This window comes from Rattus norvegicus, chromosome 4, assembly GCF_036323735.1.
Source record: "Rattus norvegicus strain BN/NHsdMcwi chromosome 4, GRCr8, whole genome shotgun sequence".
Taxonomy (NCBI): Eukaryota; Metazoa; Chordata; class Mammalia; order Rodentia; family Muridae; genus Rattus; species Rattus norvegicus.
Genome location: NC_086022.1, coordinates 183,572,296 through 183,597,339, shown reverse-complemented (window position 1 = coordinate 183,597,339; position 25,044 = coordinate 183,572,296). Strand labels below are relative to the sequence as shown.

Below are 25,044 nucleotides of genomic sequence, written 5' to 3'. Positions count from 1 at the left end.
TTTTACAAGACAGATTCTCACTTTGCCAGCCAGGTTGGCCTTCAACTTGCGAAGATTTTCTTATCCCAGCCTCCTGAACGCTGGGATTAGAGGCCTGTGACACAACTGACTGCCTGATAGAAAATCACAGAAAGAGTTAAACGTAGTGCTTTTCTTCTGATTTATTTTATGTATGTGAATATTACTATCACTGTCTTCAAACACACCAGAAGAGGATCCCGTTTTAGATGGTTGTGAGCCACCATGTGGTTGCTGAGAACTGGACTCGGAACCTATGGAAGAGCAGACATTGCTCTTAATTGCTGAGCCACCACTCCAGCCCTCTAAGTAGCACCTTTAGGTGGGCAGGTGGGAGGTGATACCAGAAGGGAAGTAGGAAAGTGTCATAGACAATGTCAGGCATCTAGGAACTCCTTACCGCTCTCCTAAAGGACTTCAAAGGAGTATAATGTATTCATTCCTGGGTCTAGTCCTGGAAGCTTGTAGCCCCTGTACAAACTTATCTAGGCCTAGAATGTTTTCAGCCTCTGAGATTTGCTGCTGAATAAGCTTATCTGTTGTAGTTCTTTTTGAACTCAGGCTCACTGATTCAACTCAGTTGTTCCGGCTCAAACTCCTAGCTGTCTGATTCAATCTGGCTTCTCTCAGTATCTTACTGAATTGCTCTGTTTGGCCTCATACTAACTTTGACTGTATGTTCTGATCTTCTGATTCCTCATTCTCTGTCTTGTTTTGTCTTCAACTGTGTTTAGCTTGTTCTTTCTCTTTCTTCAACCTGTCTCTTTAAAACCTTAAAATTGCCTCCTCCTCTCTCCCTCTGCACTGTTCCCTTTTATGAAGCCTCTCTTTCCTCTCATTTCTCATGAGAATTGTACATATCCTATTCTGTCAAATCTTTCTCTGATTCATCACTTTGTCTGCCACTCAATTAGACATCACTTTCAAACATGGGAGCTTCCTTCTACAAACTAACTTTACCTTCATTGATTGGGATTAAAGGTATATGCTAAGGCTGAGCCACACCTCAACTAGAAATAGTTTTTTTTTCAGTAAATAACACAATTTTGGGGTTCACAGTGTGATCCTAAAACAGCCTTTATTCCCAGAATGGAGATGGATCTTGGTGAGTTCCAAGCCAGACTAGTCTACATAGTGAGTCCTAAGCCAGACAAAGTTGCATGTTAGTTAATTAGATTAATTAATTAGAAACTAGAAAGTCTTTAAAAAATAATCTTAAGTGGGGAGAGAAAGGGGTCAAACAGAGCAGGGGTGTTGAATAAGAGCGAACCTTAGCAGGGGATGATGGCACATGCCTGTAATCTCTGCATCTCAGGAGACAGAGGCAAGAGGATCTCTGTAAATTTGAGGCCAGCCTGGTCTACATAGGGAGTTTCAGGATGACTAGAACTTCATAAAGAGACCCCGTCTCAAAAAACCAAAATAACCAAATAAAAACAAACCCCCAAGTGAACAAAACAAAAAAAAGTCACATTTTAGTGATATATATGTATGAAAATGCTATAACAAAACATTACTTTTTATAATAACTAAAAAGCAATTAATTATTAGTATGTGTGTGGTTATGGCAACAGTTTCTTCCTATCTGTCTTAGTTACTGTTCTATTGTTGTGGAGAGACATGATGAACAAGGCAACTTATAAAAAAATAATTTAGTTGGGCAGGGCTAGTATAGGCCTTTAATCCTAGCACTGGGGAGGCAGGGGCAGGGGCAGGGGCAGGGGCAGGGGCAGGGGCAGGGGCAGGGGCAGGGGCAGGGGCAGGGGCAGGGGCAGGTAGAGCTCTGTAAGTTCGAGGCCAGTGTGGTCTACAGCACAAGTTCCAGGACAGCCAGGAGTATTAGAGAAATCCTGTCTCAGTAAACAAAACAAAACAAAACAAAACAAAACAAAATGATTCACTTTAGCATCAATGTTGGAGAGACCGGCTGTTCATGCAGAGGACCTAGGTTTGATTCCCAACATCTACATGGCACTTCATAACTGTCTGTATGTACAGTTCAAGGGAATCTGAAACCCTGTTCTATCCAGCCTTCGAGGGGACCATCCACTTAAGTGTAAACCACTTGCACACATTAAAAAACAAACAAACGAACAAACGAACAAAAGCTTTAGTTTTTTTGTTTCTGTTTTATTTGTCTACTTGTTTTGCCATTTATACCTGTAGGGTTTTTTTGTTTGTTTGTTTGTTTTTTTTTTTTTGTTTCTGAGCTAGGGTCACACAATGTAGACCAGGCTGACTTTGAACTAACTCATAGATATCCTGCTGCCTCTGCCTCCTACGTGCTGGGATTCCAGGCACGTGCACTGATACCCAGGCTTATTTGCAACTTTTAGGAGTCCCTGCTCAATTCCACATGGGCTGGTGCTGGGTTGTCACATTGACACTTATATGGGTGCCCCTAGCACTGTAGCTGTCTAACAAGTGTTGGTTGAATGCACTGAGTATGGTCTTTCCTCATTGATTAAAAGTGACATTTTTTTACTCATCTGGAATATAGTAATTCCATGGTAAAGTTTGAGTTTACAAATACTGCTTGCCAATTGTCGAAAGTTTTATGGAAAACAAGGAACCAGCGAAGGGAAAATAACATCAGCCTGAAAGTTCTAGGGGTATGTCTTTCCAAAATAAGAAGGATTCATTGTTTTATTTACTATTACTATTATTGTTTTCTTTTGCAACAGGGTCTCACTATGAAGTTTTGGCTGATTCTGGAGCTCTTTATATAGATCAGGCTGGCCTTGAACTCACAGTGATCAGCCTCTATTTCCTAGAGTGCTGGGGTTAGAGGCTGCCCTAAACACACTGCAAAAGTTTTTTTTTTTTTTAAATGTTATGTGTATGAGGTTATCTTTTTGCCAGCACGTATCTCTGAACAATACACATGCCTGGTGCCCACAGAAGGCAGAAGGAATTACAGACAGACAGCTGTGAGCCCTCATGTGGATGCTGAGAATTGAACTTAGGCTATCTGGAAGAGCCACCAGCTCTTAACCACGGAGCCACCACTTTGGCTGCTGTCTCTGAATACTTTTACATTTTTATTTATGATTTCTGTCATGCTGGCGATGGAATCCTGGGCCTCACACATGCTAGGCAAACAATCTACCGTTGAACCCCACCCGAGCTCCTGTGAGCCCCTCTCTTCGGTTTGTTGTTTTATACCTACGTGGTACAAGCTGGCCTGGAGCTTGTGATCCTCTTGCCTCCGCTGCCTAAGAGCTGGCACGGCAAGTTGAGAGTTTTCCCCATCTCATCACATCGCTGCCACGTTCTTGTGGGGCATTTGTTCTCTTACTAGTGTCATTACAGGCTTATACAAACTATACCTTATTGCAACTGAAATTTAATTATTTGTGCCTTTGTATTTTCTTTTGATTCGTCCTTATGGTCCGAGTTGTTAAATAAATTAACAGGTTTATTAATAATTCTTCCATTGAGTAGTTAGGATTATGGCTGGATCTAATGGCCCGAATGACAGTTATGGTAAATCTGGAAATCCCTTTTTTGAGGGTGGGGGTGGGGGTATCAATCTGTCTATGTAGCCCAGGCTATCATCACACTTATGATCCTCGTGCTTCAGCCGCTTGAGTGCTGGGAGGTTTGTGCCTGTGCCACCAACCCTGGTTGGAAATATTATTTTTGGGTTATTAGCACGGGCCAACAAAGGCCTATGCAGATGTAAACGTGCCAGTTCAGTTACCTGATGTGTGTCATCACAGGCTCCATTGGCCACTCTGTGTGGCAAAAGGTAAATAAGTGTGTTAGCCTTCTTTCCTCAGCTCAGTAGCCGGCTCTTCGTCTGGTTATAAATGAGGAAGACGGACAACCCAATGTTCGTCTAATATTCAAGTTGCATGTGTAGTTCAGAGATTCAAAGCTAGAATACACCATTAAGGTACATGACAGGAGAGGGAGGAGAGATGGCTCAGTGGTTAAGAACACTGGTTGCTCTTCCACAGGCCCTCCCTGGGTTCAATTCCCTGCACCCACATGGTGGTTCACAACTGTTTATAATTCCAGTTCCAGGGTCTCCAACACCCTTTTCTGACCTACACAGGCACCAGGCAACCAAGAAACACAAACATATACGCAGGCAAAACATCAACACACATAATATGTACGATAGAATAAAACACAATAAAAGAAGATATATAATACTACCAGGATGGACTCAGACGGTCAGGAAGTGCCAAAGACAAGGTGACTTTCAATTTGTTTACTTGATTATGCTTTTGACCATCCTGTTCTAAATAATTATACTTGCCTCAATGATAGGTCTTAAAACCAATTCTATTTGGTAAAATACTTGGACACGAGTTGGGGGCAAGTTTTAATTTATTAACTTTATTATTTTGTTTATTTAGTTTATGAGATAGTATCTTTTGTTCAGGTCTGTTCCTGTCTCACTGGGATTAGAGAGTAAGCCACCCCTAAAACCTCATTAGATACAGGAATCATCACCAGTCCTTCAGAAGCCGATATTCTTCGTGTTTCTTACTAACTTTATGTAACCCAACAAGTAAATTTCCCAGCTCTTTCAGTGCCACCAAAATTAATTGCTTCATAGCAACACATAGCCTTGGCGCACACCCTCCTATTAAAAAGGCTGCAGTCATCTTCTCTGCTCTGGTGGTAGGGCTGTCCCATAGCATTCTGCTCTTACAGGCTGAGTCCTCTGAAAGGAAACGGTGATCTTCCTCATTCTACAATGAAAAAAAAAGATCATCTGAGGGGCAAGGGTGCTATTGTATTTCAGAAGTGCCCATTCAAACCATTAGTGCCTGAAGGCGAGTTTATCTGGTCATTCTGCGCACGACTTGCTGCCTCTTTTCCAAGGATTGAAATCATCTGCACTAGGGGACGCAACCAGCCAGTGCTGGCTGAAACAAGCGGGCGCATCCAAGCAACCAGGTGCAGAGCCTCAGGCTTGAAGCGAAGCGTAGGGAAGGTACGCGCCAAGCGCAGGCTTGCAGAGATGGGCACCGGAAAGGACTCATCCCCCGCAGGTCCCGGGTACCGGAAAAGGGCGGACTGTGGTGGTCCGGAGTCCGAGAGGGGGGAGGGGCGGGGACTGGGAGGGGACGCCGGAAGGCGAAGCTTCCAAAGGGGAGATCGCGTGCTAGAGGGCGGGGCAGAGAACCGGAAATAGGCGGTATCTGGGCGTGGTCGCTCCCTGCGCGGCCTACATAAGTTGCGCGCGCCTTGAGGGCACAACTTGGGCGCGAGCAGCGGAGTTGGCTGGGTGCACTGTCGGCCGCGGCCGCAGGCTAAGCTGAGGAGGGAGGAAGGGACGGGAGGAGAAGGGAGTGCGGGGTGGCGTCGGCCCACTTTGCAGTGCGCTGGGCTCCCGCGCGCTTTCGGAGGCAGCCGGGGAGGTGAAGCAGGGCGGCGGCGGGGTGGGCGGGTCTGCGCGGCCGCGGCCGGGTGGAATAGCGTGGTGTCCCAGCTTTCTGCGGTCGGGCTCCTCAGCGGCTTTGCAGAGCGCTCTGCGTCTGTTGGGCTGCGTGGGCCCTTAGACCTGTGACCCTGGTTGAGCCTCCTCTACTCTGGCCTTTGGGGCACTTGAACGAGCAATGGTGTGCAGGGGCTGTCTAGCTCTGGTCTTACTCATTACGGGCAAGCTTCCTGAATAGGGGTGAAGTGTCCGACTCCCTGGTTTCCCGGTTCCTTGGTGCAGGCAGCGGAAGGCTTGCCGGTATGGGAGTGAGTGATTGTGAGTTACTGTAAACACAACTGGAAGCCACCTCGGCGTGCAGTTTGTGAGAAGATTTGGCAGCTGTGTCCAGGAGAATGCACTTGGTTAGGGCCTGGACAGCCTATGAGACGTTATCATTCTAGATCAAGAAACTTAGACCTTGAGATATATTGAAGTTGGGGCAGTAAACGCTCACGTAAAAGGTGCTAATTGGGAAGTGGTCATCCCCAGTCTCCTTCTCCCTGATGACCATAGAAATTATTCAGAATGAGGAGATCAGAAGCCTTTTGCTTGCTTAGCAGTTCTTCTCCATGTGGGGGGATAGAACTTCTGGAAACGTTCCTATAGTGTAAATTTTGCCTACGTATAGGCTGTCTTTATTGGCTATTGCTTGCAGCCAATTGCCGTTAGTAGGGGAATGGAGGTAAGCTGTCTGAAGCAACGTTATGTTTTGAGTTCATTTCGTTTTAAAGAAAGGTTTTCTAGAGAATTGAAAGCTCGATGTGCACCTTTAGTTTACTTTGGTACTTAGCTCCTCCCACCCCTCGCCGCGTTCCCCCTCCCCCATCCTTTAGCCTCATCTGTTTCAGTGGTACAATTCTCTTCATCCCTTTTCGGTTACCAGTCACCCTCAGAGGAGGCAAGAGTGGGAAATATGAAGTCAGCCAAGTCCCAAGTGAACCACACTCAGCAAGGGGAAAACCAGCGGGCTCTGAGCCCCCTGCAGTCTACTCTCAGTTCTGCTGCATCTCCTTCCCAGGCATACGAAACCTATATTGATAATGGACTTATATGCCTTAAACACAAAATTAGGAACATCGAGAAGAAGAAGGTAACTTTCCACCACCTCCCATTCCTGATTGTGCATGACCTTACGCCAGATGAAGGAGCTGACATTCTTTATATCAGAGAGCATAGATCTTCGTGCAAATTTAATTGACCTTGAGATTTAGTTGCCTGGGAACAATTAAACATCATGGCTAAAGGTTTGCTTCGTTTGCCGACACAGCTGAATAACTGTTCTTCACATGCTGCTTTGGAAATATTTGAAGAGTTGGCTATGTTTGGTCTGATTTCATTTCTTGAGTTATACTGTTGTATCTTACATGAGGAATAGCTTGGTATTTTTGTTTCCCTTGTGACCGTAGCAAGTGATATGGCAGTACAGATGCCGCAGTCTTTGGAAGAATTTTACCACGAGCCAGAAAATGTTTCAGCACTGTTTTTTCTTTCCTGCTGCTAGATACAGGTTTAAGATTGGTTGGTGAGAGTATTGTAGGCAGCTCTGTAAAGGGACTTGGGTTCTTACTAGGCTAACGTTACAGTAAGTCATAGGGTAAAGATGTACACAGTCTCTCATTTCCTGAGTCATTTAGCCTGTGACCCAATCATCCCAGTCCCTTGGGATGCATGTTGTGTCTTGATTCTCATCTGCTTCTGACAGTTAAAGCTGGACGTATCTGGATCTGCATTCCCTCAAAAACGTGCTGAAAAACCAGTAAAACCTTAGGAAGCTGGTTTTGTTTTTCTTTCCTGAGACAGGGTTTTTCTCTAGACCAGACTGGTCTCAAACTCACAGAGATCTGCCTCTTTCTCCTGAATGCTGGGGATAAAGAGGGAAGCTACCACTACCTGGCAGGAAGGTTGTTTTTTTAGTGGGGACGTATATGTACTTCCCTGGCTTTGGAAGTTAGTGCCGAAGCCAATGGCTGGTAGTTTCTGTTTATCATTTCCCATACATCTTTGGGATGCGTGCATTTGATTCCTAATGTTGTTCCTGGGTCAGCACAAGTTCCTTAGCACTGAGAACTAGTCAATGCAAGGTCTGTTAGTGGAAATTCATTAATGACTTTCCTCAGTGCAGAAACTGAGTATGTGTATTTCTGTATTATCCAGCCTTACCATAGTATTTTTAATTCTGAATGCCTGTCTATCAGACCAGTACCTCCACCTTCTAGGAAAGCATTTTAAGACCGAAAACCAGTGTAGGAGAACCTACAAAATGTTTGTGGTATAGTATGGTGGTTTATGTCAGGAATTTATGGCTAATAGATGAATTTTATTTTTGTGAGTTTTTAGTTTTTTTTTTTTTTCTTTTCTTTTTTTTTTTTTTTCGGAGCTGGGGACCGAACCCAGGGCCTTGCGCTTGCTAGGCAAGCGCTCTACCACTGAGCTAAATCCCCCACCCTGTGAGTTTTTAAATTCATGCTTTTATTTTATGTGCATTGGTGTTTGCATATATGTCTGTGATGGTGTCAGTTGTGGGTGCTGGGAATTGAACCTGGGTCCCCTGAAAGAGCAGCTATCATTCTTAACTGCTGAGTCATCTCCCCAGCCCATTTTATGTATTTTCTTTCTTTCTTTCTTTTTTTTGGAGCTGAGGACCGAACCCAGTGCCTTGCACTTGCTAGGCAAGCACTCTACCACTGAGCTAAATCCCCAACCCCTTTATGTATTTTCTTAACTAGCAAATTTAGTATGAAGGATAGCTTTACATTGTGGCACTTCTGTTAGAAAGTTAACTATTATGAACAGGCACATGCATTCAGTTCAACAGGTAACAGTGATACCTGTAAACATGAACTAGTGTGGATGAGCTAGTCAGCTATGATGCCACTGGTGTTTTATGCTAGGTCAGTTGTTCTCAACCCTCCTAATGCTGGGGCCTTTTAATACAGTTTCTTATGTTGTGGTGACCTGTCCCCCAACCCCCATGGTAAAATTATGTTGTTGCTACTTAACAGGATATCTGATACGTGACCTCAGGGTCAGGACTCAACAGGCTGAGAACCACTGTGCTAGATCATTCCTTGTTGTGAGAGTCTATCCTGAGCATTGTGAGATGTTTATCAACAACATTGGTGTCTGCCTAAAAAAATACCACAAGCACTGTCTACCTCCCTTAGGCCCTGCAATTTGTGATAACCTCAAATATTTCTGGGAATAAATTGCCCTGGTTGAGCACCTCTAGTTTGGGGCATATGATTGACTTAAGACCCTACTTAGGTAGACTTATAAAAAGAGAAAAAATTCAGGCTGTTGAAGTGGCTTCACGGTTGTTGGTAAAGCTGCTTGCTGCACAAACCTGATGACCTAAGTTCAACCCTAGGATTATGCAGTAGAAAGAGATCATCAATTCCCAAAAGTCCTCTGACCTCCACACATGCACATACACTAATAATGTTAGAAAGATTTGGGGCTGGAGAGATAGCTCAAAGGTTAAGAGTATGTACACAAAGCTGGTCACTGTGACAAATGCCTTTAATCCTAGCAATTGGGCAGAGACAGACAAATCTCTAAGTTCAAGGTCAGTCTGGTCTGTAAGAGTTTCAGAACAGCCAGAGCTACATCAGGCAGCTTACACACTATCTACAACTTCAGTTCTCCACTTAACTTGCATATACCCTCCACAGATACACATAATTAAATCTTTAAAAGACTTTTATAATTTCAGAATAATATTTTTAAAAAGTTAAATGTCTTTATTTAAAGATTCTGGAAATAGAGTTATTTGACTGGCATATGATCTAATATAAAAATTTCCATCACTGGACACATATACTAATGTTAATAGCAGTGAACTTACCCTATCATACCAACAGCTCTGTGTATCTTGTCAGCTTGCCACACATTTTTTCCCATAAAAAGTTTTTACCAGTGTGGATATTTTCATCTTCTAGTTAGGTAACTGCCACGTACCCATTCACACTTCAGTATGCTACACACATCAAAAACTCTACTCTAAGCACACTGACCTGCTTTTGTGCCTGATTTTGGGAAACTTCAGATTCTACAATGCATTTAAATGTAAGGAGGAGCTTATATTCTTAACAATGCTGCTATAGTTCTTCCCCCAGAATAAGCCTTAACTGCTGAATAATTTGTACTGGGATACCAATTTTTAGTACTTCTATTATTCACATAGAATGTTATTTCTGTGAGGCTCTTTGAGTTCATATACAATGGGAACTCAACCCTCTAACCTGTTCTCTGCCGCCCATCAGTTTAAGTTGAGAGACTGGACCTCAGAATCTCAGAATTGTGACTGTTGGGGAATGAAACATCCTTCTGCCACACTGTCCTGCCACCACGAGCACTGCCCACTGATTTAACTCCTGTGCACGTGTGCCTCCTGATGTATCACCGCTCCATCTCTTTAGAGGCACTTTCCTGTTTCAAGTGTAGGGAGAGAATTAGTTAAAATACCAGCATCAGTGTTTCCCGATGACAATGGTTTGTACCTATAGTGTTCAGATTGTTTTTAGAGCTGAGGCTGCTGCATTTTTGAGTTGCAGACAAATTCTTGGGAGTATATTCTCTTTTTCTATTGGTCAAGTACCCAAAATATTTACCAAGTTGTGGTAAGTCTAACAGAATCTTCTGGGCTGGTTACATGGGACAAAGACAGATTGAAAACTGCTCTGTTTTTTGTTTGTTTTTTTGTTTCCACCTGACTTGGAACTCAAATACAGATGCCGTCTACCTGTATGGAATTGTAGTCTGGCACTCTAGTTTATTTCAAGAATCTTATTTGCTTCCGTTTTATATCAGTCTATACCATAGATGCGTGTTTCTCTCTTGTAGCTCAAACTGGAAGATTACAAAGATCGCCTGAAAAATGGAGAGCAGCTTAACCCAGACCAGTTGGTAAGTAGTTGTAAGAGCCTTTGTTAGACCTTCTGGTCTGCTGCTGTTGCTGTTGTTGTTGTTTGAGACAGGGTCTCTACATAGCCTTGGCTGCTCTGGAACTCACTGTGTTGTTCAGGCTGGTCTTGAACTCACAGTGCTGGGATTCATGATGTGTCACCACACCTGGCTGGTTTCCTTTCTTGATAGAACTTGATATGGATTTAGTAAAACTATAGACTTGATAGGCCAAAGAGGAGATAGAATTCACTGTTTTTTCCCAGTGACTTTGTTGTTTTTGTTCGTTAGATCTTACAGATGGGCTTGCTTATGCTGTACTATTAGAAGATATGGGTTAAATAGCACAAATTAGATTAGATGAGATACCATATACATTGAAACTTATTTTATGCTAGGAAGACTGAGTATACTCAGTTTTTAACTCTTCACTGGCTTTCTATAAACTTGACCTTTCTATTCTAAAATCTGTTCCTTGTAGCTTTCTCATTATTCAGTTGCTCTCTTTTCATTTCTTTCATATTTGAGCTATGAAAGCCTTTTAAAAATTAACTTTACTATGAACATTGGTGATAATTTTCTTCTTTTGAACTCACAGTGATACTCCTGTATCACCCTTTGAAATTCTGGCATTACAGGAAAATGAGGTACCATGCCCAGCTACAATTTTATCTTTTACATGTTTGACTTGTTAATGGGTATACCTGGTGATTTCAATTTTTATCTAATTTGTGGGATCCACAGTTTTGCAACATGGACTGAAAAGAAGATGCTTTATACACATTGTTGTTTGGCTTGATCACATTTCCTGTTTTTCTATGAAAGGACAAAATGTGCTTGAAATTTTTTAAGATTTATTTCTTAAACGTATGTCTATGCATGTCTGTGTATGCGTGTTAGTACAGGTGGGTGTATTGGGTCCCTTGAAGCTATAGTTATAGGCAGTTCTGAGCTAGCTGCCCAATGTGGCTGATAGGAACCAAATTCACGTTCTCTGGAAAGCAGCAAATGCTTTTTAACTGCTGAATTGTCCTTCCAGCCCTGAAGGTATTTGATCTGGCTCATAGGCCTGTTGTCCTTGCCACTAAAATTACTGGTTTTGTATTGTAGACTTTAGGCATTTAAGGCATTGTCCTCCTTGCAGTATTGCCCTCTTCTCTGACCCCGAAGTTCTGTGGTGTAGCAATTACCATTCTGTTGAGGCTTAGCTTTGAATTGTGTGACTCTGAGCATGGTGTACCCTTCAGCTGGTGAAGGGGCTTGCCTGATCAGCCAAAATTTATTTCCTTGGTGGTGGCTTCATGCTCTGTCCACTAACTTAAAATGTGGAAGCTTCTCTTTCTGTAAGAATTATAGAAGGGATGTATTGTTAGAGTGGTGTCACTGAGGGTTTTTTTTAGTCTGAGCTCAGGTGAAGTGCTTGGTGTGCAAGCACGAGATCTGAGTTCAGGCCCCAGAGTCCATGTAAGAAGCTGGGTGCGGTGGTGGTTCATTCTTGTAATCCCAGCACTGGAGTGGTGGAGGCAGATCCTGGGGCTTCCTAGCCTATTTGGCATGTTCTAGGCCAGTGGAATCTGTTTCAAAAGAAAAAAAAAATCACCACGATATCAAAAGGAAAGCAAAAACAAAACAAAACAAAACAAAACAAAACAAAAAAACAAAAAACATTGTAGGACTGGAGAGATTGGTCTGTGGTTAAGAACACTTACTACTCTTCCAGAGAACCTGAGTTGAGTTTTCAATACTCATATCAGTCAGTTTACAACTCCAGCTCCAGGGGATCTGATACTTTCAACATCCATGGTTGCCAGAATTCATCTGTACATATCTATACATAACATATATAGCATTAAAATAAATGTTGGGGGCTGAAGGGATGGCTCAGCACTTTAGAGCAGAGAATCAAATCACAGCACTCACATGGTGGCTCACAACCATTTATATCATCTATAATGGCATCTTCTGGCCTCAATGACTAACAGACATACAAGTGGTACACAGATACATGCATGTACAAACAGAACACTCACATGCATTAAATTAAAATAAAAAAAAATCCTAAAAAAGACCAATGGGCTAGGCTTGGTGGTGTACATCTTTAATCCCAGCATTCTAGAGGCAGAGGCAGGGAGATCTCTGTGAGTTTGGGGATGGTCTGGCCTACACAGTAAGTTCCAGGAAGCCAGGCTATATAGAAAGATTCTATCTCAAAATAAAACAAAACAACAAAAAACATCGGTGCTTGAATTATATCTGAGGCTTCTCTTTGGCTTCCATACTCACATGAGAACACATACACACAAGAACATAAAAGAGAAATCACAGAGGTTTTCTATGAAGGCGGGATTGAATTTGGTCTAGGACCGGGCTAGAAAAACCTTTCACCATGGGGTGGAGAGAGGGAAGAATGCTACACATTGGGACATTGAAATAGTACCTGGCTAATATTGCTGCCTTGTGAGAGGGAATGAAATGGTACTCCTTCTAGTTTCAGAGTCCTCTGAAGATTATGTGCAGTCATTACATTTTCTGCCCATGTAGATGGAGGTCTTCTTTGCCTTCTCTACTCTGAAGGGATGTGGTCCGCACAGCGTGTTGCTCATAAGTCATGATCTTGATGGATAGATAATAAACAAGCATCAGTGCTCACCTTGACTCAAGTAATGCACACAAACACCACTGATACTCCTTCCTGGTACTCAAGTAATGCATACAAACACCACTGATACTCCTTCCTGGTACTCAAGTAATGCACACAAACACCACTGATACTCCTTCCTGGTACTCTCCTTCCTCTTCTAACTGCGTCTTAAGATCTCTCCCTCCCCTTTCTTACGCTTCCCCCCCCCCTTAAATTAGATTTGATCATTTTATTTTTGTGATTATTTTGCCTGCATATATACCCATGTACCACATGTGTGCTTGGTGCCTTTGGAAGTCAGAGGAGGATATTGAATACCTTGGAACTGGAGTTACCCTACCATGAGGGTACTTGGAGTTGAACGGAGATCTTCTGCAAGAGCAACAAGTGCTTTTTTTTTTTTTTTTTTTTTTTTTTTTGGGAGACACAGTCTCTCCATGGAATCCTAATTGTCCTGGAACTTATTTTTTTTTTTTTTTTGAGCTGGGGACCGAACCCAGGGCTTTGCGCTTCCTAGGTAAGCGCTCTACCACTGAGCTAAATCCCCAGCCCCTGTCCTGGAACTTATTACGTAGACTACGCTAGCCTTGAACTCACAGAGATTGCCTGTCTGAGTGCTGGAAATAAGGGTATATGTTACTATGCATGGTCTTACATAATTAAAAAAGCATCAATATCTAAATAAACAATAAATTATGTTAATATGAATAAGCACCTATGCACCATACTTACAAGAGATGTTCATTTCCCAAAGCATTTGATATTTTAAAAGAGCCAGAATATTAGGAAGAGATAGAATTCACTTAAAATTCACAAAGAGTAAAGAATTTCTAAACTATTTTGAAGTTGCCTGAAATATTCTTTCTAAGCACTCATTTTAGGTGTTAGGCTTCTTCAGACTCTAGGATTGACAGGACAGGGAGCACAAATGGAGAGAGTTCAACTCTATATTATCATTTTCAATTGTATATGACATCTTTTTTGATAAAACACAGTAGACAACATAATATAAACCCAAATTATATTTTTAAAAAAGAAATAATGTTTGCTCTATGTTCCATTGTAGAGAAAAGCTTTGAAAACATCACTGAAACAAATTTTGAATGCAACAAGTGCTCTTTTTTTTTTTTTTTTTTTTTGGTTCTTTTTTTCGGAGCTGGGGACCGAACCCAGGGCCTTGCGCTTCCTAGGTAAGCGCTCTACCACTGAGCTAAATCCCCAGCCCCGCAACAAGTGCTCTTAACTACTGAGTTATCTTTCTAGCTCCTACTTTTGTTTTGAACAAAATCTGTTGCTATTAAATTTGATAGGACTGCTTTTTTTGTACCTTATGATCAATAAATTGCTATATATTTTACAGGGTTGTTTTTCATTCTATTTAGGACTATTCACTCAATTTATAATAATGTACGTAATAGTACTTTATTTTTTGTTTACTTACTGTGTATGACTAGGTATATATTTGAGTCGTTTTTGTTTTTATAGCATAAACAAGTCAGCGTTCATAGTTTGACAGGTGAAAGACTTTTCAGGGAACACATTAAAAATTGGTCTATAGAAGTGGTTCTGAACCTTCCTAATGTTGCGATCCTTCAATATAGTTCCTGTTGTTGTAAATATCTGATATGCAGTATATCTGATGGGCAACCCCAAAGGAATTGCAACCCACATGTTGAGAACTTCTGGAATATAGAGTTTATCTGTAGTTCACTTTAGAGATGAAAATGTCTGATTTTTAGAATTATTGAATTCATTTATAAGAGTATTTAGGAGCTCCTTTTCTACATACTGTTATCAGAATTTTGTTGTTATCATGGAAATTGAGCCAGGTCCTTGCTCTTGCTAGATCAGTACCCTACTTGCCCAGTTTGTCAAACTTTTTCTAGAAGCTGTTCTGAACTGTAATGTACATATCACAAAAGAATTTAAGTGTACAAATTAATTTATAGCATATTTGTATAGTCAGGCAATTATTACCACAATCCGGTTCTGGAAATTCTGTCAACCTCTCAGTTTCCTTTTATCCTTCGCTTTGTTTTTAATCTCTATAAATGTTCATTTTCTGGGCATTTTGTATAAAGAGTTAAAAAATTGTTTTATAGCCAGGCATAGTGGTACACTATGTATGTCTGTGCAACACGTGTGCCTGTGGCCCTCAGAGGCCAGAAGAGGGTGTTAGATTGCTTATGTCAAAGCTTGGAATTCACCTAGGGTTTTCTGGAAGAGCAGCCAGTTTCCTTAATTACTTAGCCCCTAAAACAAAGACTTTGAATCTGAGGTCTGTCTTTTAATATAGCAATGACCTTTTTGTGTGTGTGAGGGGAGGTGGTGCTAGGAATTGATCCCAGGGGCTCAGGCAGTGCTTTCTACTAACTGAACTGTATTCCAGAACTTTGTCTGGCTTTTTAAATTTAGCATAATATTTTTTGAGGTTTGTCAGTTTTGTAGTGTGTGGCAATATTTTATCAGTTTCTCTATAGTTGGGTTTTTATTTGGGACTGTTAAAATAATACTTCTAAATGATTTACTTATTTTTACCTTATATGCATTGGTGTTGTATCTGCAAGTGTGTCTGAGAGAAGGTGTCAGATTCCCAAGAGCTGGAGTTAAAGACAGTTGTGAGCTGCCATATGGGTGCTGAGAATTGAACCCAGGTTCTTTGGAAGAACATCCAGTGCTCTGCTGAGTCATCTCTCCAGCTCCATGAATAATCTTTCTGTGTATATGGATATATACATGTATGTAGATATGCTTTCTTTTGAGTAACACCTAGGATAGAATAATGCACATTTTGTAAGTGTGTGTGTGTGTGTGTGTGTGTGTGTGTGTGTGTGTGTACTTAAATTTACTTATTTTGTGGCTATGTGGATGTTCCTTTGCTATATGTGAAGGCCAGAGAACAAATTAAAGTAGTCTATTCTTTTCTCCTACTGTGTGGGTTCTAGGAATTGAACTCAGGTTGTCAGTTTTGGTGGCAAGTGCCTTCATCCACCAGCAATCTCTTGGTCCTACTACACTCTCTTAATTACTGAGACTCTCCTATATCTCTTACCTGCTTGAGTAAGTTTGTTCTGTTCCAAATTGATCTTTTTTTCCATTTTAAATTAGAAGGGGACTGGGCATAGTGCCATACACCATTGACCCTAGAACTTAATTGGTAAGGTAGATCTCAGAGTTTGAAGAGTCTAAAGAGTGAGTTCTGGGACAGCCACAGCTACACAATAAGGTCAAGACTTTGTCTCAAAATAAATAAATAAATAAATAAATAAATAAATAAATAAATAAATAAATAAAAGCATGGGGCTGGAGAGATGGATGGCTCAGCGAGTGGTTTAGAACACTAATTGCTCTTTCAGAGGACTTGGGTTCAGTTCCCAGCACCCACATGGCAGCGCACACCTGTCTGTAATTCTGCTTCTAGAAAACATGACAAAACACCACTGCACATAAAATGAAAATAAATCAAAAACAACAAGCAGAATTACACTTATTTACTTGTTTTGTTTGTATGTGTGTGGAATGGTCAGGAGATAACTTGTGAGAATTAGTTCTTAATTTTTGGTTGTGAGCCTAGACTCTTAACGGCTGAGCCATCTCTCCAGCCCAGGGGTTAGTTCTTTCCTTTCACCTTATCAGCTGGCCCCAAACTGACCTTTGTCTTTCTCCACAAAGATTTAAATTTCCAGGACAAACTCAACTCTTTTCTGATTACCAATTTGGTTCAAGTATAAAATTCTTCTTTCTTCCTCTCCCCCCACCCCGCCTGTAATTTGTGTATGAATGTTTTGCCTGCACATGTGTATGTCCACCATGTATGTGCCTGGTGTCTGTTGGGAACAGAAGAAAATGTTAGATCTCCTGGAACTGAAGTCACAGATGCTTATGAGCCACCATGTGGATGCTGTGAACCAAACCCAGGGCCTCTGCAAGAGCAACAAGTACTCTTAACTCTCCCAGCCCCCAGTAAAATCTTTTGTTTTTGTTTTTCAAGACAAGGTTTCTTTGTGTAACAGAGCCCCTGCTGTCCTGGAACACTCTTTGTACCCCAGGCTGTCCTCAAACAGAGATTCCCTTTCCTCTGCCTTCTGAGTACTAAGATTAAAGGTGTGTGCCACCATGTCCAGCTGAAAGGTAAATACGGATGAAGTCTTAAAAGGAAAAAAATATTGCTTCTTTAATTTTGGTAGGATATTGCTTGTTTCCATATTTATGTTGTCTGCTACAGGTATTGATTTATGTACTTTCCTTATGGCTTGTTACAGTACTTATGATATCTGTTGCAGGTAATTATTTACAGTTTTTTCCCCACCGTATTGTAGATTTTTTTTTTTTTTTGGTTCTTTTTTTCGGAGCTGGGGACCGAACCCAGGGCCTTGCGCTTCCTAGGTAAGCGCTCTACCACTGAGCTAAATCCCCAGCCCCTGTAGATGTTTTATAGTTGCTGTTCTCATGTGTATTATTCCTATAGTGCATCTGAATGGTGAATGATATTGACCAAGGTATCTTAATGGCTTAGTGTTCTTAAAGCCTATAGATACCTTCAACGTAAACATTATAGATAGGGTAGAATTAGGGCTTGTGTTTCTTCATTATTATTATATTAATTTTATTACATGTGTATATGTATATAGGTGGGTCAGATGACAACTTGCTGGAGTTGGTTCTGTTCTTCTGCCATCGGGATTGAATTCAAGTCTTCAGTTTGGCAGCAAGAACCTTTACCCACTGAACCATCTTTCTGACCCAGGGCTCTGATTTCTAATATAAAAATTGAAGCCATGCATAGTGGTATATCTAAAGATGTGCTTGAGGATTGAGGCAGGGGATTCACAAGCTTGAGTTTAGTCTGGAGTACCTAAGAATATGTACATGTATGTAGGTATCCATGGAGATCAGAAGAGGATGTCAGATCTTCTAGAGCAGGAGTTATGGGTAACTGATTGCTGGGAACTCAGATCCCCTGGAATAGCAGTGTGTGCCCTTAACCACTAAGCCATCTTTCCATCCCGTTATCAATTTAAGGAATACTTAGTCATTCTGAGATTGCTGCTGATTTGTTGTTTTTAATTCTATTTGGTAGGAAGCAGTGGAAAAGTATGAAGAAGTACTTCATAATTTGGAATTTGCCAAGGAGCTTCAGAAAACCTTTTCTGCACTGAGCCAAGATGTGAGTATGCTTTCATTACTTATCTTAGAATCATTTTAATCACCGGCCTTGAAGAAAATGCTACTGCCTAAAAAATGGCGTTTGTTCATTATTCTGTTGCTGGACCGTCTCAACCTGCCAGCTCCCAATAATGACGTGGAGGCTTTTTATTATTTATGAAAGCTTAGGTAGTATAGCCTAGGCTATGTTCCAACTAGCTCGTATAACTTATTATATAACATATAACATAGCCTAGGCTATGTTCCAACTAGCTCGTATAACTTATTATATAACATATAACATATAACATAGCCTAGGCTATGTTCCAACTAGCTCGTATAGCTTATTATATAACATATAACATATAACATAGCCTAGGCTATGTTCCAACTAGCTCGTATAACTTATTATATAACATATAACATATAACATAGCCTAGGCTATGTTCCAACTAGCTCGTATAACTTATTAACCTGCTTATTCTAATCCATGTTTGCCTCGAGGCCATTCCCTTCTCATTCAGTCCTGGTGAGTCCAACTTCCTATCTGTCTAGTTGGTGAGTTTTCCTGCCTAGATATCTCTCCCAGAGACCCTGTCGCAGCCTGGAAGTCCCACTTTCTCTTTCCTGCCTACCTATAGGCTGTTAGTACTTTATTAAAGCCAATCAGAGAAAGCCTTGCAGGTGAGGGAGGACAAAGACATACCTTCACACAGTGTGCAAAAATGTTACCTCAACATTATTCATTTGATACCATGCCGGTTATACTGAGGAGGTTAGCTGAGTTGCCTGGGATGTCCTTAAACTCACTACATAGCCCAGACAAGCCTGGAATTTGTGATTCTCCGTCTTAGTCACCTGAGTATCTTGGATTATAAGTGTGCACCATTGTGCCCAGCTCTAGAATATTTTTAATTTTTTGCTAAATTTATTTAGGTTTTGTCTAGTTGACAATGAGTAGATTTTTCTTATCTCTTCTTTAGATAGGTAGAAGTATATTTGTATAATACTTAAAGCTCTATCTTCTCAAAGCTGCTCTGTCATATTTTAGTTTCTACTCAGCTTTTTTCCTTTCAGCTCTGATGTTCATTTCCTTTTCTTTTTTCTCTTTTTTGCTTACTTGCTTGCTTGCTTCCTCCCTTCCTTCCTTTCTTTCTTTTTTTCTTTCTTTCTTTTTTGGATTGATTTTATGAGTGTTTTGCCCGAGTGTATGTCATATGTACCGTGTACATACCTGGTGCCCACAGAGGTCAGAAGAGTTTGTTAAGTCTTGTGGAATTGAGTTACAGATGCTTGTGAGCTGCCATGTGAGTGCTAGGAATTGAACCATGACCTACTGCAAAGGAAGTGCTCTTAACTGTGGAGTCATCTCATCTGCCCAAGAATTAAATCTTTCTAAAAACATACCAGATGCTAGGTGTCTGTGTAGTTCCACTAGATTTTTCTCAACAGTATAGTTAGAGATATAATAGCCCTGTTTTATAGGTTTGTGATCTCAGACTCATTACAAATGGAATTTACTAAAAATAATGGCCAGGATGTGATCATGGGTCCTTTGATCTCTTGAAATGTATGCTCTTCTTCCTAGGGCACTGATACATGTCCTTTCACCATGATGCTCTAGAGACAGCACAGACCTCAGCGAGTTATGGTGGTTCCGTGAGAACATTTTCAGTTGCTGTCTACACTTTAGATTTATCCCTTCTTCCTTCCCTCCTCCTTTTCTCTATTCCCCCTCACGCCTCCGCCCCAATCCCTTTTGAATCAGGGTCTAACTATTTAGTATTTGGCTAGTCTAGAACTCATTATATGCACCAGGCTGGTCTAGAACTCAGAGATCTGCTTTTCCTGCCTGACCACTGCTTTAGATTTCTTTCCCCTTGTGATTTGACAGTAGTCTTAGAGTTTGCCACCACCACCACCACCACCACCACCCCTTTTAAGTATTTTTAGATTAATTTATTCTTATGTGTGTATTTGGCCTGCATGCATATATATGTGTACCATGTGCATACCTGATGCCTCAGGAGGTTCCAGGATTACCTGGAACTGGAGTCAAGGATGGTTATGAATGAACCACTACGTGGGTGCTGGGAATCAACCTAGGGTCCTCTGCAAAATCAACAGCTGCTCTTAACTCCTGAGTCATCTCTCCATCCCTGAGCTTCCCCTCTTGAGTTAAACTCTCAAGGTATTTGCCATTGCCTTCCTGTTTTCTTTTCTTTTCTTTTTTTTTTTTCGGAGCTGGGGACTGAACCTAGGGCCTTGTGCTTGCTAGGCAAGCACTCTACCACTGAGCTAAATCCCCAACCCCTTCTTCTTCTTCTTTTTTTTTTTTAAAGCTCAGTCTACTCACATTTTCCTTAGCTTCTTGGGGTGATTTATGTCCCTTGGCAAGAATCCATTATCCTAAGTCATGGTTTAGAAAATAAACTTTCATTCAACATTGCTAATCAAATTGTGTATTTAATGTATTCTCCTTTCCAAATTGTCAAAGAAGAAAAAGGTTTGAGGTCTTCTTAGTTTCTACATAGATAAGAAGAAGCAAGCTTTTAGTGGCTTTTTATGACATCTGATGCTGTTAGGAGATAGTACACTTTGTTGACTTATTTGACAGATGCTTGAGTTTCTGCTAGGTTGAGTCTGCACAAGATAGTGATGTGTTATGAACAACTAAAATATAAGTCTGTCATCATGGATGCAGGAAAGAAGAGATAACTAGAGGCTAGAGGTATAGCTCAGTGGTGGTAAAATACTTGCCTACTGTGTACACGACCCTAGGTTGGATTCCCAGCACTGCCAAAAAGTAATAAATAGATAAATGAATTACATACATGATTTGATGTGTCAAATACTTTGCTTAAGGACTTTCAGGTTGACATAAACCTGTGAAAGACCTAATTTAACTGTGAGAAATAGACTAAAGAGAAATATATGAGGTGATGATGTGGTATGTATGTGTGCATTTGTTTCTGTGTGTTGTGTGTATATGTTCATGTTCATGGATGTACATATGTGTGGAGACCCAATGTTGACTTTGGGTTTTCCTTGATTATTTTCCAATTATTGAGATAGGGTCTCAGCTCAATCCAGAGGTTGCCTATCAGCTAGTCTACCAGCTTGATCAGGGGTCCTGTCTCTGCCTACTGAATGCTGGTATTACAGGCAGCCACCATTCCCGCCTGGCTTTTATGTGGATTCTGGGGATATGGATTCTTATCCTCAACCTTGTGCTTGGCATGTACTTACTCACTGAACCGTCTCCCTAGTTCTTTATATATGGCATATACAACCCTGAAGACATTTCAGGTACTTGCTTTACTTGCATGTACTAACATAAAGTCTCTCGGAGAGTTAGAAATAACACTGTGTCTTTCCTCCCTCAGGCAGACACAGACCCTACAGCTTTGGGAAGTGTGACTGATGCATCCTTGTCTAGCTCTCAGAAGAAGCCTAACTGACCCTTTTCTTACCTCACACATAGCCCTGTTCAAATAATCCCTTCCCATTGTCTCCTTTCTTCACTAGTAACCAAAGTTGTTAGTTGCTTCCATTCCCTTAGACAGGAAGGAATATTGAATATTTTTCAAGTGTTTCTTTTTAGTTTTCTAATCTCAATTTATTAGGATTTAGGAAGATATTTTAAAAATTTCTTTTTGTTTTGCTTCCTTTATATTTTTTCCATTCTTTTTCTTCTTTCCTTCCCTTGGTCTTGCTGTGTAAAAAGGGCTTGTTTGGTACTCATCATGCAGCCAGGCTATGCTTGAATTTGTGATCCTGTCTTAGCCTTCAGTGCTGAGATCTTAGGCATGTACCACCATGCCTGTCTGGATATATTTTTGTAGACTTTAAGATATTAATACTTGTATCAATAACCCATTTATAGGAAAAAGTCATAGAGTTTTTTTTCTTTCTTTGTTGTTTTGTTTTAAAAAACATCGACTATTATGGAAACATAATCATAAAAACTATTTAGAAAACTATTTTCTTAGTGGAAACAGGTACACTACTTAAAAATTTTTAGATTCATTCATTCATTCATTTGCGACAGGGTTTCTCTGAGTAACCTCGGCTGTCCTGGAACTCACTCTAGACCAGAGTGGTCTTGAACTTACAGATCTATCTGCTTTTGCCTCTCCAGTGTTGAGATTAAAGGCATGTGCTACTACCACTTGTCTAGATTTATTTTTTTATTTTATGTATACGAGTGTTTTACTTGCATGTATTTATGTACACCATGTGTGTGCCTGGTGCCCAATGAGTCAGAAGAGGGTTTTACATAGTCAACTGGAGTTACAGGAAATTGTGACCCAGCATGTAGTAGTGGGATTGAATCTGACTGAGTCATCTGAACAAGTGTTCTTAACCACTGAGCCACCTCTCCAGGTCCCAGTTGTTGTTGCTGTTATTATTGTTTTTTTGAAACAGGTTTCTTTTCTGTGTAGCCTTGGCTGTCCTGGAACTTGCTCTGTAGACCAGACAGGCCTTAAACTCAGAGATACACCTACTTCTGCCTCTCGAATGTTGAGATTAAAGGTGCTACCACTGTCCAGCCAATTACTATTTTTGAGATTGGATCTCACCATGTAGGTCAGGTTGTCCTGAACTCCTTTTGTCACCTCTGTAGCTGAGGAGCTAATGGAGTTGAAGGCAGCAGAGGGAGGAAGTTTCACTTTTCTTTGTGGAGGGTATTCATTGGCGCTGTAGCCCACGATCCTTCACCCTACACATATGCAAATGAGTAGCACTAATTAGACTTAATGGGCTTAAAAAAAAGGTTAAAAAAAAAAAAGTTGAGGGCTGGAGATGGCTCTGTAGTTAAGAACACTGACTGCTTTTCCAGAGGTCCTGAGTTCAATTCCCAGCAACCACATCGTGGCTCACAACCATCTGTACTGGGATCCGATGCCACCTTCTGGTGTGTCTGAAGACAGCAACAGTGTACTCACATACATAAAATAAGTAAATAAATCTTTTTAAAAAACTGATTGAGAAGGTAGGTATTTTTTCGAGGTGGCTGGGTGGTTGGTGTGAACTCGATGGAAGGTTTAGGGGATGGATATGACCAATGGCAAGGTTCATTGTATTATACATGTTTGGAATTTTCAAAAAATAAAAATTGAAAAAAATCCTAATTCAATTAAACATTTTAATGGTTGAAGATGGGGACATAACACATTTGCTTTAGGTATTTTTAAGAAAAGGTTGATTTTCTTGTCCTAAATGTCTGGTGTCAGAAGTTTTGGGTTTTTAGAGTAATTAATTACACATATAAAATGAACTATCTTGGGGATGAGACTTCTAAATATGGAATTCATTTAACATAGATTTTATGTACGACCCTTAGTACCTTTATATTTAGTTTCCTATGTATGTATTCTGCTTGTGTGTGTTGGGTGGTGGTGGTATGTTCATGCATCCCACAGCACACATGTGGAGATCAGAAGGCCACTTGTACTTCTGTTATGTGGAGCCCAGGATAGAACTCAGTCAGGCCTGGGAGGCAAGTGCATTTAACCACTGAGCCATTTCCTCAGCCCAGTGTGCCTATATTTTAACTCTTGACTCATCACGTGGAGTTAGATGTCGAAATTTTCATTTGTATTTTCACATTGGTGCTCAAGTTCAGAGTTTGGGTTTTTGAGTTGAGGATACTGAGCATATATTATGTTTGAAGATGTTTTGTGTTTACCAGATTTCACTTGCAGATACTTTAGTCAGTCTTTGGTTGTTACAGACTGAACATTTAAGTTTTTAATATTTTAATTTAATTTTTCTCCTGGAAATGAAAAAAAAAAGATTCCACAATAATAGAGAAAAGTAGTTGCTCCAAAAAGTTTTGATACATACAAATAAGGAAAAGTTTTTGTTGTTGCTTTTCATTTTGTTTCTTTGTTTTGTTTTGAGGGAGGGTCTCATGTAGCTCGGGCTGACTCTGCCAGTGATTAAGGATGACTTTGAACTCCTGATTTTCCTCCTGTACCACCACACTCCACTTAACGCTCTGAGATTAGCGTGGATATCTGTATTGGTTCTTTGGTTTGTATAACTTGAAGGTGAGAGTGAGCTCTTTCAACTCTGTATGTTCTGGTTACATAAATAATAAACCAGTTTATTACTCAGTGACAAGGAACTGGACTAAACTATTCAGGTATTTTTGATTTGTTTTTAGGTAGGGTGTCCCTACATAGCCCTGGCTGTCCTGGAACTTAGCTAAACCAAGCTGGTCTCAAACTCACAGAGATCTGCCTGCTTCTGCCTCCCAAGTCCTTGGATAAAAGGCAGGTGCCAATGTATCATCTAATCCCAACTGTTTGTGGTTGGGTTTTGTTATACATGGATTGCTAATATGGGTGATTGAGATGCGTGAACCTGCATTTTGTTTTAACAGCTCCTGAAAGCGCAGAAAAAGGCCCAGAGAAGGGAGCACATGCTAAAACTTGAGGCCGAGAAGAAAAAGCTTCGAACTATACTTCAAATTCAGTATGTATTACAGAACTTGACACAAGAACATGTACAGAAAGACTTCAAAGGGGGCTTGAATGGTGCAATGTATTTGCCTTCAAAAGAACTTGACTACCTCATTAAATTCTCAAAACTGACCTGCCCTGAAAGAAATGAAAGTTTGAGGTAAGTCAGTGAAAAGATTTCCCTGAAATAATAAAACTTACAGCACTTGTAGCTTTTCTCTTATAGGTTCAGTTAATCCCTAATTTACAAAGAAAATATTAATTTGATTCAGTATGGGAAACTTAGGTGTGCTTGTTAGATCATTTAGAAATCCAGTAAATTTGAATGTTCTCATTAATATTATCTTAACACTAAAGACAAGGATTTTAAAAATATTTCTTGGCTGGGTGTGGTGAGACCCTTTCTCAAAAACAAGCAAGCAAACAAA

General features: G+C 40.7%; 1 protein-coding gene across 19 annotated transcripts in view; it reads left to right on the top strand.

Annotated features, from left to right (window-relative positions):
• The first annotated feature begins 5,177 nt into the window (after positions 1-5,177).
• The window catches only part of Caprin2 (caprin family member 2), a 54,228-nt gene continuing 34,361 nt past the window's right edge, over positions 5,178-25,044 (top strand). For 4 of the 19 annotated variants that reach the window (XM_039108913.2, XM_039108908.2, XM_039108906.2 and 1 more), the window contains exons 1-4: positions 5,410-6,548; positions 10,301-10,363; positions 18,082-18,168; positions 24,538-24,776. In XM_039108913.2, coding sequence (XP_038964841.1) covers positions 6,372-6,548; positions 10,301-10,363; positions 18,082-18,168; positions 24,538-24,776 — 566 coding nt within the window. In that variant the 5' untranslated portion in view covers positions 5,410-6,371. Of the gene's footprint in view, positions 6,549-10,300; positions 10,364-18,081; positions 18,169-24,114; positions 24,428-24,537; positions 24,777-25,044 lie in introns of those variants that run through there. The other 15 variants (XM_063286704.1, XM_063286701.1, XM_063286703.1 and 12 more) reach the window with 10 other exon arrangements.